General features: G+C 33.8%; 2 protein-coding genes across 2 annotated transcripts; both read left to right on the forward strand.

The window, feature by feature from the left end:
- Positions 1–4,588: 4,588 nt before the first annotated feature.
- On the forward strand, positions 4,589–7,232 carry LOC123899007 (GTP-binding nuclear protein Ran1A). Its single transcript, XM_045950063.1, has 8 exons — positions 4,589–4,746; positions 4,840–4,909; positions 5,011–5,067; positions 5,168–5,285; positions 5,813–5,902; positions 6,018–6,197; positions 6,329–6,406; positions 6,950–7,232. Exons 1-8 carry the CDS (start codon positions 4,744–4,746, stop codon positions 7,017–7,019), a joined length of 666 nt encoding a protein of 221 aa, XP_045806019.1. The 5' UTR covers positions 4,589–4,743; the 3' UTR covers positions 7,020–7,232.
- Positions 7,233–11,945: 4,713 nt separating this feature from the next.
- Positions 11,946–14,734, forward strand: LOC123899005 (GTP-binding nuclear protein Ran-3-like). Its single transcript, XM_045950061.1, has 8 exons — positions 11,946–12,108; positions 12,190–12,259; positions 12,343–12,399; positions 12,506–12,623; positions 13,200–13,289; positions 13,408–13,587; positions 13,684–13,761; positions 14,450–14,734. Exons 1-8 carry the CDS (start codon positions 12,106–12,108, stop codon positions 14,517–14,519), a joined length of 666 nt encoding a protein of 221 aa, XP_045806017.1. The 5' UTR covers positions 11,946–12,105; the 3' UTR covers positions 14,520–14,734.
- The last annotated feature ends 305 nt before the right edge of the window (positions 14,735–15,039 follow it).

Below are 15,039 nucleotides of genomic sequence, written 5' to 3' on the forward strand. Positions count from 1 at the left end.
CATCTCAGAAATTGCAAAACTCCGATTCCGATTCCGATTCATCTCAGAAATTGCAATTCGTTCTCGTTTTCGTTCGATTCAAGAGAATCGATTTGTAAGATTCCGATTGGAAAACGAAGATAGCGAGAGCGAAGAAGATTGAAGAGCTTGCAGCGGTTACAGCGATGATGGTTTGGCATGATTTTAGTTTAAAACTAACTACTAAAATAATTAACCATACATAATACTCTGAAATTTATCCCTAATCAATAAAATAAAATTCAATCAATCAAAATTAAAAGCGTGATAAAAAAAATCTGAGGGGTGCGCTAGAAATCTAAAAAAAAAAAAAAAACCTAGGGGGGTGCGCTAGAAATTGGGGGGCTAGAAAATGGGGGGGGGGGGCGTAGCAATTGGGGGCGCGCGTAGCAATATGGGGGGCGCGCTAGAAATTGGGGCTAGAAAATGGGGGGGCGCGTAGCAGTTGGGGGGCGCGCGTAGCAATATGGGGGGTGCGCATAGCAATTATGCATGGTGCATAAGCTTGGGCTTATGCACCTTAACCGGACCCTGTAAGAATGACTATTATATATGATAGAAATATAAAGTGATTGTATTTTAAATTTTAACCTCCGTTATTTTATTTTACGAAACTCCTGTTATATTTATGTATCTATTATTTATTATAGGCTTAAATGCAGTTTTGGCCCCCCATGTTTTACAATTGCTTGATTTTGGTCCCCCACATTTTAATTGCTTGATTTTAACCCCCTAAGTTTCACAATTGCTTGATTTTAGCCCTCCAAGTTTCAATTGCTCGATTTTAGCCCCCCAAGTTTACCCCCTTTTGCATTTTCTAGCCCCCCGTTGAATATTTTGATTAAAAATTGGTTATGTGGCATTTTAAAATTAAATAAGTATTTAAAAATAAATAAATAAATTACAAATTGTTTTTTACAAACTAAATTATAATTTTTATTTTATTATATGTAGTTTGTAAAATAATTTTGTTATATAAAAAAGTAAAAAAAACATTTTATGAATTATTTTTTAAAAACTTTGTAAACTTTTTTTTAAATAAAAAATAATTATTAAACTTTTTATTAAAAAAACAATTTTTAATACATTTTTATAAAAGCAAATATTATTATTTTTTAATTTAAACATATTTTTAATTTTTTTTAAAATGTCACATAAGCAATTTATAGTCAAAAAAGTCAACGGGGGGCTAGCAAATGCAAAAGGGGGTAAACTTGGAGGGCCAAAATCGAGCAATTGAAACTTGGAGGGCTAAAATCAAGCAATTGTGAAACTTAGAGGGTTAAAATCAAGCAATTGAAATGTGGGGGGCCAAAATCAAGCAATTGTGAAACTTGAGGGGCCAAAACTGCATTTAAGCCTTTATTATATTTAGATTGCACAAAATTTTGTAATATTCTATTATTTTATCAAAATATAATTACTTATGTTTCGTGTGTCACATGTTTTCATATATTCTTTTGTATTTTGTTCAATTTCTTATTTTGGCACATACATAAAAATAAGACATATTTGTTGGAAACACACAAGTACTAAAAATTCTTATTTTTCTAACGTACTCCCTCCATTCCCTGCTATAAGTGAAAATTCACTTTTAGAATAATTGATGTATAATATAGACCATATACATTAATGGTTATTCATTGAACGAAAAAAACAGATGAAATATATTATTATTATAAAAATTAAAGTCTTTTGAGATTTTGAATCATTCAAGTAGGTAAAAACATGCGAATTTAAATAATTTTATTGTAGGTGAAAACGTGTGAGTTTAAATGATTTTACCGATTTTATACAGAGTGAAATTGTAAACTCGTTTTGACTTGTGATTTTACTCAAAACGAGTTTAACTTTGATTTAACACGCAGGTCATACATAAAAACGTAAAATCGATAGAATTTACATTTTAAAACGAGATTTTAGCAACATTTCTTCCTTTCTTCCTCTATTTGTTCCCTCAATCAGGAACATACAATAATATACTTAAAGACTATGACATTCTTGAGATTGCTCCCAGTTGTACACTTCTCATTGAATTGAAAGTGTTTCTTTTGAATTTCTTATGTTTTGGTGCTTTTGCGGGCATGAGAATGAGCTTCTTGAAGCTGCCAACCAACCCCTTTCATGATGATGCATTTGTGTAGGACCCTTCCATATGACCTTTTTCTTGAGTTTGTGTTGTGTATGCTATATTGTGTGTTTGATGTTGTACCATTGACATTTTTGGTTATGGACTTGGTGTTATGAATTTAATCATCTTGAGATTAAGATGTTTTCCTGTAACGCCTTACTTTATTTTAATAAAAATTGAATTAATAGTTTAATTGGTAATAATATTATATTTTATATGTAGGGTCAGAGCTCGAATTAAGGATTTTCCACTTACAGTTTATATGTAACTATTTTTCTTTTTAAAACGATGAAAAAATCCCTCGGTTGACGTCTCTATGATGTTCAAACAATCCAATTAGGACTTAGGAGATAACTCATTTATTACTCATCAAAAAGTTTTTAATTGAGAGGATTTTGTCTTAGGTTTTGAAGGTTGAATGTAATTCTCATAAGAATAAACATTTCGCCAAAGATGTGTTGGCTTCTCTTGTATTCGCCAATCAATAAAGAGTGTTGGTTTCTCCTCAGGTTGTGAGGTTTTTTTTTTTACAATGAGTTGTGGATCGAACCTAGTACCTATAACATACTACTCAAATCTCTCACCACTAGACCAAACCTAGTGGCTTAGGCCGTGAGCTTTTTTGTCTTGGCTTAATTTTACTAATATTATTGCTTTGTGTTAAAATAACACATATTTGCACACCCCGACTGCAATTAAGATGTGTCATATGAATTCTGATAATCACTATTGATGATGCTTGCCCAGGTCTTCCTATGTTTGGGATGCATTATGTTGCTTGATATTTGTAGGCGGTTTGTAGATCATACACCATGGAAATTGTGTAAAAAAATAAAACCTCGGTGAAATAATGCTACAAAATTTGGTTATTGAAATGTCATACAAAAATAATACCTTGGTGAAATGCTACAAAATTTGGTGTATACATCGTATGTATTATTATTAACCAAGTGTCTCTTCAAAGGGTAGATCATGTAGAAAAAGTGACACAAATGTTTCTTCTAATCTTCTTATTACTCTTACCCTCTTTACTGACCCTCTTGCATAATATTGCACGAGACCTTCTGAATTTGGATGGACCCTTGGACGTGATATGATAACTTTGATGGAGTTCATATCAGTGTGGCTTCTTTGCAAGGTGGTGGGTGAGGATCTACCTTATAGAGATGAGCTTGGCGAGAGGATATAAGTTCCTTATAGCTTAAGTAAATGTCCTGAATTCAATAATTGACTTAGAAAAGTAGCAAATTAAAACTCTTAACGGAGAAATTGCCATCCGGTTTAGGGATGATAAAAAAACCCAAATCCGAGAGACCCACCCGAACTCAAACTCAAGTCAACGAGCGAAATCCGATTTGACTGGGTTTGGGTTTGGGTTCGGGTGACACCCGATAATATGGGTGTGAGTTTGATATCAGTCAAACCCACACCCGAAACTCATACACCCACCCGAAATATTTTATAATTACCTAATTACCCCCATAGTCTCCCTCAATTTCCTTAGAAGACCTTAATTTTAGTTGTAATTTAATTTCTTGAAAGTCTATGTTGTAATTTCTTGAAAGTCTATGTTTGAATTTTCTTGGAAGACCTTAATTTTAGTTTTAATTTAATTCAAAGTCTATGTTGGATTTTAATATCTTAAATTTGTAAATTATTTTCAAATGTGTTGCGGGTTTGGGTTTGGGTGGAAAAAACCCGAACCCAATGGGTGTGGGCGTGGGTGTTGTTTTGCCACCCGAACAGCCTTTGGGTTTGGGTGATGATTTCGGGTGTGAGTTTGGTAAGTGTCAAACTCGCACCCATGGGCGCCCGTTGTCATCCCTAATCCGGTTAGGCTCTACCAGGCTCGAGCTGCAGTTGAGCGAGTACAAAGATACCAGGCTTAAAAATAAAATCAAGCTGCAGTTGAGCGAGCACAAAGATACCGAGAATTTTTTTTTTTTTTGAAAAAACTAAATTAACCCATTCAAATTGACATTAGAGAAAATCGAACATAAAACCTTAAGGGGCAGCACACTCCCAAGTCCCAAGTGGGTTTACAAAGATACCGAGATTAAAAAATAAAATAAACATATTGAGAAGATTATCATTTCGGTGTTACTCTGGTCTGGCGGTTCATTGGTTATTATCAAAGAAGAATACAAATCAAACCAATTGTTAGCTGTTTCAGTGATGATTGACGATGTACTTAGTAGTAAGGACCACAGTTTGATCCCCACAATTGTAATTGAGAGACGACTGGAATCATTTAGTGTTAGAACTATCCTCCTAACCAGATGAAACTGGTGGTGAAAGAAAAAAAAATACAAATCAAGAATGAGAACATGTTGACAATGACAAATGACACGAGAATATAGGGAAAAAAAAGTAATTAAAAAATCTAGAACATATTGGGTGGATGGGCTTTTTACATTGTGGCTTGTATGGAGCCCAATTAGACAGACACGTAATCGAAAGGCAAAAGAGCCGCGTCAGTTTCACGCTTTCAAAATCAAAACCCTTTCTAATATAAAAACCCTAATTCCCTTCGTTTATATTCACTCTCTCACACACACATCGCTCTTCTTCTTTCAAACAACGCTACTTTCTTTATGGTATGATCTCATTCTCATTCCGTTGATTTCACTTTTCTTTCTCATGTTCGATTAGCAATTCATCGTTTTTTTGTTCTCTCTCTCTCTCTATAGGCTTTGCCCAATCAGCAAACCGTTGATTACCCTAGCTTCAAGCTTGTCATCGTCGGAGATGGTGGAACAGGTCTGTTTTTCTTTCATCGCTTCTTTTTTCTTACTTTTTAGTCAATTTCTGAGAAATTTGAAGTTCGGTTAGATAGGATCTGATTTATCGATCATTTACAGGAAAGACAACATTTGTGAAGAGGCATCTTACTGGAGAATTTGAGAAGAAATATGAACGTGAGATTCATTTTTAATTTTATTTAGGGTTTTAAGCTATTCTTGTTAATTAATAAGGGTTTAAGTAATTTATCTGTTGATTTGATTTGATTGTAAACAGCAACCATTGGTGTGGAAGTGCATCCATTGGATTTCTTCACAAACTGTGGCAAAATTAGGTTCTACTGTTGGGATACTGCTGGACAAGAGAAGTTTGGTGGTCTCAGAGATGGATATTAGTAAGTATCATTCTCATTTCTTTGAATGTCAAATACTGTGACTGTAATTAGTAGAAGATTGAAAGTAACATTTACGGTGTCATATATATATTGTTGTAACCTGATAATTAAAATGTATACTTTTTTAATTAGTAGAATCGATTTATGTTTACTTCTGCTTGCATGTTGTGAGCTGCTACTCATTGACAGTTTGGTTGTTGCTGTTTATGATACCATTATGCTGTAAAGATTTGAAACATGAGATTATAGTTCTTTTTAGCATACTGTGTTATTGACTCAAACTGATTCTTAGACTTGTTGCCCTGGGATTAATTAGTACTAACTTTGCATGTAGTTTTTGTAGTCTTTATTCCTGATGGTTTTGTTAATTAAGTGGGAATTCTAGCAATAAAAATGTAATGATATGTTCTTTTTGATTATTGAAACAGTTTGTGAGTTTGGTCTATACCAGTTTCCTTCACTTTTGTTTGTTTGTCTGCATTTCCCCCTTTCTAATTGCTTTTAAAATGCTCTTTTTAATTTTGCAGTATCCATGGGCAGTGTGCAATTATAATGTTTGATGTTACTGCCCGACTAACATACAAGAATGTCCCTACCTGGCACCGTGATCTTTGTCGGTGTGTAATTCAAGTCCTTGAAACTTTTTAGTTTTTCTGTTGCTAAACACTCAATATTCATGACCAAGCTGTTTATCTTACTGTGGTGTTTTTTGTTTTGGACAATTGTTTTCAGGGTTTGTGAAAACATCCCAATTGTTCTTTGCGGTAATAAGGTTGATGTGAAGAACAGGCAAGTGAAGGCAAAGCAGGTTACTTTCCACAGGAAGAAGAATTTGCAGTACTACGAGATTTCAGCTAAGAGCAACTATAACTTTGAGAAGCCTTTTCTTTATCTTGCCAGGAAACTTGCTGGGTAGGTGTCTATTTTCTAATTTCTACAGCCAGCAAGAACACATTTAAATGTTACATGCATATTATCAACTAATTTTTTTGGGTACATAAATGCATATCAACTAATTATTTCTAACTTGTGTCAATTTGCAGTGATCCTAACCTGCACTTTGTAGAATCTCCTGCTTTGGCTCCACCAGAAGTCCAAATTGATTTAGTTGCACAACAACAGTAAGCTTTCTGTTGTCAACTTATTTAATTGTTTATCCTATGACCGTCATCATTGTCATGATAAAATATGTAGATTGTAACATTGCCAAGTTTTTGGTTTTGTAGTTTAAAATGATCTTCTAAAATAAAGTTTAGTAATTTAAAATGATTTTCTAAAATTAAGTTGTCACAGTCACAGCCATCATGGATATGAGGGCAGTATTCAATTTTATTTATCTTCATTAAACAACTCTTTATCATACAAGAACTAATGTATAAACTGTTTTTATGGTCCAAAAAGCTTATGGTTTAAATTCTGCACATGCTCTGTATAAGTCGTTTCTATGTGCTGTTTTTATGAAATTATGGTGATAATAACTTCATGGAGGGCATATCATTAGCTATATATCATGTCCCTTTCCCTTTGTCCACATCACTTAGGAATATGGAATAGTATATACTAGGAGACCATAACTTCCATTAGATTTTTATTTTTTTGCAGTAATCTGTTATACTCTTCTCATTCATTTATCCTGAATTTCTCTTGTATTGGTGCTTTTGCAGACATGAGAATGAGCTTGAAAAAGCTGCTAATCAGCCACTTCCTGATGACGATGATGATGCATTTGACTAGAACTTGTGCGTTTGGGGACCATCTTCTAGTAGTGTTTGCTTATTACGTGTGTTTCAGCAGTTGTATTATTCATATTTTTGGGTGAAAATTGGAGGATCTGAATTCAACCAGTATGAAATGTTTTACTTGAATTGAAATTCTCATATATCCTGAATTTGAGAATCTGAATTCCCGCAGGAATTAAATCTACTATCATAGTCCTGTTTGATATTACTTATTTTGCATTTGATAATATGTCATTCAGTGTTATCTGGCTAATTTGGTGATCGAAAAAATGTTGGTAGTTAAACCAGTAAATGCAATAGGAAACTTCAGAAGCCAAAACTACACCAGTTATTTATTTATTTAAAATCAACTTGAAAGTGAGACAAAATGAACTAATGTTTCCACTTTTACCATTATTTAAATTTTTTTTATCATCCTATCGGACACTCACCAACATCACTTCAAGCACACCTTACCATGCGCGTTTCTATTGCTGCTGCTGCTGCATGTTATGAATAATCCCGACTTGCGTCTCTTGTCATTGCTATGATTCTCCATACAAAAAATTGAAACTATCTTCTTTCTGGTAATAGCCGAAGTCGAGGAAATAAACTTCCAATGTTAGGAGGTATTTGAAGAGAATAACTTAAGTCAATTATAAAAACTCAAGTCTTTTTTTTTTACCCATGGAGATTGATCTTACACGATGTTTTTAGAGAGTTAGGACAGAATATCTGATTTTTTCTACGTGAGAAGGTACATATAATTCCTATCGCAGAGCCAAGGCCATTAAATGAGGATAGATGTCAGATACTGCATCCTCATCCACCGTTATGGAAGGCCGCTTCCCTTGACCGTTGGACAGGAGAAGGCATTTTTGGGCCTTTATGTGATTTGGGTCGAGTACGGTGCAGTGGTTGGGTCTTAGGCTTAGTTTAGAACAGAAATCATTTGGTTAAAAAAGTTCTATTTGGTAACTATTTTTTAAAAAGAGAGCATATAGTTTAGGGAAAGTGCTAGAAAATATGGTGATCCAGAATAGCCCAATCTTCCAAATAGATCATCTGAGTAAAAAAGTTTCCATTAAGAACTTACTATGGAAGCTGAACGTAAAGCCAATATAACCAAATCCACAACACAGTAAGGATAAAATCAAAACAAAAAATACAACACACTAAGTTCAGCACATGTAGCTAAGGATCGTACTTGGTCCTTCAGGATGGATATTAGCTTGAAATGTTGCTTCAGCATCTGTAACTCTGTTCTTTTGGCTATTACAGATTCCTTTAGTTTGGATGTAGCTACCCAAGCATCATAGAGGTTTTTCTGATACAATAAATAATAGTTAGGAAAAAATAAATATATAAAAAAATAAACTAGCCAAGCAACCAAAATGGAAAACAAAAAACATATATTAGTTGTATTGATTTGATAAAAATAATTAAGATCCTATATATGAAATGATCTTAACTACAATGTAACACAAAAAACTACCATGTAACTAAAATGAGAATCATCACAAATACATTCACTATTTTGTTACACTAATCAATTTGTACCGTCGTCGTCGCAGAGAGTGTAGCCTTAGCCTACTCCAAAGGATCATAAAATATGTTTACACTTGTAATATGGAACATTTTCCGTCTTGCTTCTTTAAATGTCACTTTAACGTCTCTTAATCTTTTTGGTTCTATATACAATACATTTTTTAATCAGAAACCGATATTTTCAAATTTTCTGAATTTGCCAGTGTTAACGAGCTTGTCTTTAAAGTACTTTGCCTTTGCTCCAAGTGAATACATTTTTGGTTGTGTCACTGTCGACCCCTTTTCTGTATTTAAAATGTTGAATACTTTGATCATTGACTGTCGTATAGTGTTAAACGCACAACACCTTTGCATATCAAGTGCCTTTTTGATTAAAAACTCACCCTCGGCAAAGGTCGACATCATGCATTTATAAAGGTGAAATGTGCATCTTGATATAAACTAGGTTGAATTAACTTCTAGCTCATTGATGTAAAAGTTGTTTGAATTAACTTATAGCTTGTAGTTGTAGATGCTTCACAACTTTCAGATAAGCTCTAGCTCCTAACTTGTGAAAAAGCTTCCAGCTCATTGTAATGTGTGCATCTTGAATCACAAGACAAAGGACTTGCGCACAAAATAAATCACATGTGCTTAAAACAACCAATGCCTCATGTTATGATATTTTTTTTTGGGTTCATTTTTACATATGCTGGAAGGTCTTGCAAGGCATGGTGGTGTGAAGCATGTCAGTGGCTTAATATATGACGAAACTCGCGGTGTTTTGAAGATCTTTCTTGAGAATGTTATTTGTGATGCAGTTACTTATACTGAGCATGCTCGTTGTAAAACTATTACTGTGATGGATGTAATTGTTTGGCTCTCAAGAGGCAGGGGAGGACACTTCACGGTTTATAAGTGTAAAGTGTTTATAAATTAAGCACTACAAATTTAACTCATTCCATTCGTAATACAAAGGTCAATACAAAATGGTATTTGATCAAAGAGTTGAGAACTAGCATAAGACAGCTTATTAACAAATGAACGATGTTGTTTGATTGTCTTCGAATATAATTTATCTGAAAGTTAAGAAAATGATGTAATGAAGCTTTACAAATAGATACAATGTGACCAAAATCGGAATGAGTATTGGGATTACCCGCAATACCTTCTAGTCTTCTACCACTTGCTTACAGTCAAGTTCAATAGACACAGTAGTGATGATGCCCCTTCCTTCAAGCCAAATTTCCGCTCACTTAGACCCCAAGCTTCCGCCTCATTTGGTTGAGGAATTCCTAGAAACCATGATGTTTTTGGCGCTGTAAACTCTCCTTTATCACCTCTTAAGCACATGCCTACACTAAAGATGTTATGCTCTTGGTTTTGTCAACATTGCACTCGATCTTACCCGCGTCCAGTTTGCACTAAACCGTTTGCTGCAGGCCAAGACTCCCCCTGCTGAGCTCTGTTTGGTCTGCTACCATGAGAGAAAACAATCACGCGAAAGCTGAAAAGAGATGCGGCAGCAACTCTTGGTCTATGTGACACATAATTCAATAGAATTGTTTGTACTCTTGTTAGTAAATATAATACGACGTGGGATAATCACTTATGTTGGTTATGCTTGCCAAGTCTTCCTATGTTTGGTTAGGCACTGTGTTCCATGACATTTGTGGGCGATTTGCAGATCAAACACATTCAAAATTTTGTAAAAATTAAAAACTTTTGTGAATGCTGCAAAACTTGGTGAAGACGTTATGTATATCATTAAGCAAATGTCTTCAGAGGATACATTGTGATGAAGAAGTGACTCAATTTATTTTTACTCCTGAAGCGACACAAATCTCAAACATATCCTTAATGTAACTAAAATTATACTCTATTAGGCATTGTACTTATCTTGTGTGTTTTATTATAATCTAGTATAACTCTGGTTATTTTGTTGACAAACAAAAAATTGTAAATTATATGTTTTTGTTATGCGTTTCTAAAAACTTGAAGAGGTAACAAAATCAAGTTTTTACCTCTTCCATGTCCTAATTACTTACGAATTATGTCTTTGTTATGCATTTCTAATCTAGTTGACAAACATAATAACAAATGTAGGTCAAACACAACATTACTCAATAGTATAACCCTGATTATGAAATATTGATGAAGTCAAAGGCCTATTTTTTAATGATATAGCTATTTTCTTACTTTTAATGAAAATTGATTTTGTGTGGCACTAATTTTTTTTCTACCTTACAAGTCACTGATATGCATTAAGGAGAAGCATGCGAGGAAAATCATTTTTTCTTAACCTTTGGTTTTCAAACTGTTAAAAGACGGTGTGATCCTAGACTTGAAACCTTGGAGTGTGATCATCTCAAGTTCGATACCTCTAGTGTTAATTTTGGCGGGTTAGTCCATACAAAATAAAAAAATTATAAATCGATGGCTTTAAATGGACTCCCACAAGTAGACAGTGAGATTGATCCCCTCAAATTAGTCGGTCATTGTTTAAAAAAATATTAAAAAAATTTACTTTGGGAAAGAATGACGAGGTTTCTACATTGCACAAAAACTTTGTGACCGATAGATCGTCAAAATTGGAGCACCTGATTTGTGTCATGATGTTGCTTTACATCACATTGCTTGACTAATCTATGCAATTATTATTTTTATTTTAAATACTTTTACACAAAATTTGCCTTTTTTTTGTATCAGACACTTTGGCCTTTCACCACCGGTTTAATCTAGTTCAGGGGTCAGTTCTTGCATCAAGTGGTTCCAGCCCCCTCCCGATCACAGTTGCGGGGGATCGAACCGCAGTCCTTCCTACCAAGTTCAACGTCAATCACCACCGAATCAACTAACGATTGGTGTATTAGACATTTTCATCAAAACTATATTTTGAATATTTTTAAATGGCAAATTAATTATTATTAATAATAATAATCAATTTTTGCACAAGACGAGCAGAGACCAAGAAAAGTGAAAAATTAAACAAACTATATTTTGAATTAATAAATTTGTGTTTAATTTTGGTTTGCAAATTCTTATTAAATCAAATTGAATATTTTCTTGCTTAAAAAAAATTGAATATTTTCTAAAACTCCGTGCAAGGTCAAAGTGTAGTTAAAAAAAATAAAAATAGAATTATTTGGTACAGGTGTGACACAAGTGATAGATATTTGAGTCCCTTAATAATTTAGTCTTGGGTTCGATCCCCGACCGGTGCGTATGAAGAAGTATTTATTGGGAGAGGTCAACCCCTTAAATAGATCTCAATTACCTCGAGTGGATTAATTTCTGCAGTTGCGCGTCGATGATTAGTTTACAAAATGAAAAAAAATGAAAAAAGAATCTTTTGGGTTGATGATGGGCTTACCTACATACAGGATACAGCTGTGTGGAGGAGCCCAATTGAAGAGAAAGAGCGGAAGATCTGCGTCAGTTTCACGCACTCTTTCTTTCAAACTCCAAATCTTTTTCTAATATAAAAACCCTAACTAACTCATTCTTTCACTACTCATTCACTCTCACACAACTCTTCTTCGTTCAAACTACGCTAACTTCTTCGCTCAAACCCTATGGTATGTTGAATTTTCTCTAACCTTTCACTTTTCTTTTCGTTGTTTCAATTATTAAGATTTGATCGTCTTTTTCTGTTGTAGGCTTTGCCCAATCAGCAAACCGTTGATTATCCGAGCTTCAAGCTTGTCATCGTCGGCGATGGTGGAACAGGTTTCAGTTTCTTCTTCCTTTGTGAGAAATCTGTAACATATGAACACCGATTCAATAGGATCTGATTTATCGATCATTTGCAGGAAAGACGACATTTGTGAAGAGGCATCTTACCGGAGAATTTGAGAAGAAATATGAACGTGAGATTCGTTTTTAATCTAATTTAGGGTTTTAAGCTATTCTTATTAATTAATAAGCTTTTAAGTAATTTATTTGTTGATTTGATTTGATTTGATTGTTAAACAGCAACCATTGGTGTGGAAGTGCATCCATTGGATTTCTTCACAAACTGTGGAAAGATTAGGTTCTACTGTTGGGATACCGCTGGTCAAGAGAAGTTTGGTGGTCTCAGAGATGGATATTAGTAAGTATCGTTCTCATTTCTTTGAAGATAAATAATTCTTAATGTCAAATATTGTATACTTTTGTTTTTATGCGTATTTTTTAAGTGACTGTAATTAGTAGAAGATTAGAATGTATATTGTTTAATTCTTAGAATCAAGTTCCGTTTACATCTGCTTTGCATGTTTTGAGCTGATGCTCATTTACAGCATTACTTGTTGGGTTGCTTGTTTTATTTATATTACATGTATATATCCTGTAAAGATTTGAAGCGTGTGGTTTTAGTTCTTTTAGCATACTGTGTTATTGTCTCATATACTGTTTCTTAGCCTTGATGCCCTGGGATTAATTAGTAACAGAGTACTGTAGCTTTGCATGTCCTTTTTGTAGTCCTTATTCCTGCGGGGTTGAGTTAATTAAGTCGGAATTCTATTTCTAGTTATAAAAAATGTAATGAAATGCTTTTTTTTTATTTTATTAGAACAGTTTGTGTGAGTTTGGTCTGCAATGATACAAGTTCCCTTCACTTTTGTTTGTGTGTCTGCATTTTCCCCTTTCTAATCTAATTGATTTTAACATGCTCTTTTTTATTTTACAGTATCCATGGCCAGTGTGCGATTATAATGTTTGATGTTACTGCCAGACTAACATACAAGAATGTCCCTACCTGGCACCGTGATCTTTGCCGGTATGTAAATCAAGTCCTTGAAACTTTTTAATTTTTCTGTTGCTGAACACCTAATATTCATGACCAAGCCGTTTATCTTACTCTGGTATTTTTTTTTGTTTTGGACAATTGTTTTCAGGGTTTGTGAAAACATCCCAATTGTGCTTTGCGGTAATAAGGTTGATGTGAAGAACAGACAAGTGAAGGCAAAGCAGGTTACCTTCCACAGGAAAAAGAATTTGCAGTACTATGAGATTTCAGCTAAGAGCAACTATAACTTTGAGAAGCCTTTTCTTTATCTTGCTAGGAAACTTGCTGGGTTGGTGTCTATTTTCTAATTTCTAGAGTCATCAAGAACACATTTAAATGTTAAATGCAAATCAACTAATTATTTCTAACTTTTGTCAATTTGCAGTGATCCTAACCTGCACTTTGTAGAATCTCCTGCTTTGGCTCCACCAGAAGTCCAAATTGATTTAGTTGCACAACAACAGTAAGCTATCTTTTGTCAACTTATTTAATTGTTTATCCTACGTCAGTCGTCATTGTCATGATAAAATATGTAGATTGTAACATTGCCAAGCTGTGGTTTTGTAGTTTAAAATGATCTTCTAAAATAAAGTTTAGTAATTTAAAATGATTTTCTAAAATTAAGTTGTCACATCCATCATGGATATGAGGGCAGTATTCAGTTTTATTTATCTTCATTAAACAACTCTTTATCATACAAGAACTAATGTATAAACTGTTTTTATGGTCCAAAGAGCTTATGGGTTTAAATGCTGTACATGCGCTGTATAAATCATTTCTACGTGCTGTTTTTACGAGTTTATGAAAATATTGTGAAAATAACTTCATGGAGGGCATATCATTAGCTGTATATCATTGATTGTGTTTTTAAGTTCAAATAAGTTCTTCATGCTGCCACCGTACTTGTGTATGTGATTGTGTTTATAAAATATATTCAAACATTTGGAAATTATTATTTCAAGTGCATCATCACTTTCCCTTCTCTTCACTATCATTTCCCTTTCCCTTTCCCTTTATCCACATCACTTAGGAATATGGAATACTATATACTATGAGCCATAACTTCCATTGGATTTTTTTTTTTTGCAGTAATCTGTAATAATCTTTTCATTCATTTATCCTGAATTTCTCTTTGTATTGGTGCTTTGCAGACATGAGAATGAGCTTGAAAAAGCTTCTCATCAGCCACTTCCTGATGACGATGATGATGCATTTGAGTAGAACTTCTGCATAATGGGACAATCTTCTAGGGTGTTTGTTTACTTACTGTGTGTTTGGGAGGATGTACTACTCATATTTTTGGATGTGAATTTGAGGATCTGAATTCAACCAGTATGAACTGTTCGAATCAGATCCTCACTAGTTTCAAATCAGATCCTCGTTCGAATCATTGATGTCATTTCTAGAAATCAAACATACATTAGCATTGATTGGGAGACTACTGTTCTAGTATACTTAAAAATTGTCACATTATTTGGAAAGCGATATTATGAGTAGTTTATAAACAACACTCCCACTTTTAAATCCAACTGGGCACCTATTGTAAAGGACAAAGTCGTGAAAAACTTATTACACTCAAAGCGGACAATATCTCGAAAGATGGTGTAACAAACTTTAAGTCGGAACAATTTTAAAATAATTAGAAAAATTGAAGATTTCTATTATGATACATGGACCAAGCTATACATAGTATTCATTTATTATTACAGTAAAATAAACACAAATTGTGTTTCCTATAAAA

Source organism: Trifolium pratense, linkage group LG7, assembly GCF_020283565.1.
Source record: "Trifolium pratense cultivar HEN17-A07 linkage group LG7, ARS_RC_1.1, whole genome shotgun sequence".
NCBI lineage: Eukaryota > Viridiplantae > Streptophyta > Magnoliopsida > Fabales > Fabaceae > Trifolium > Trifolium pratense.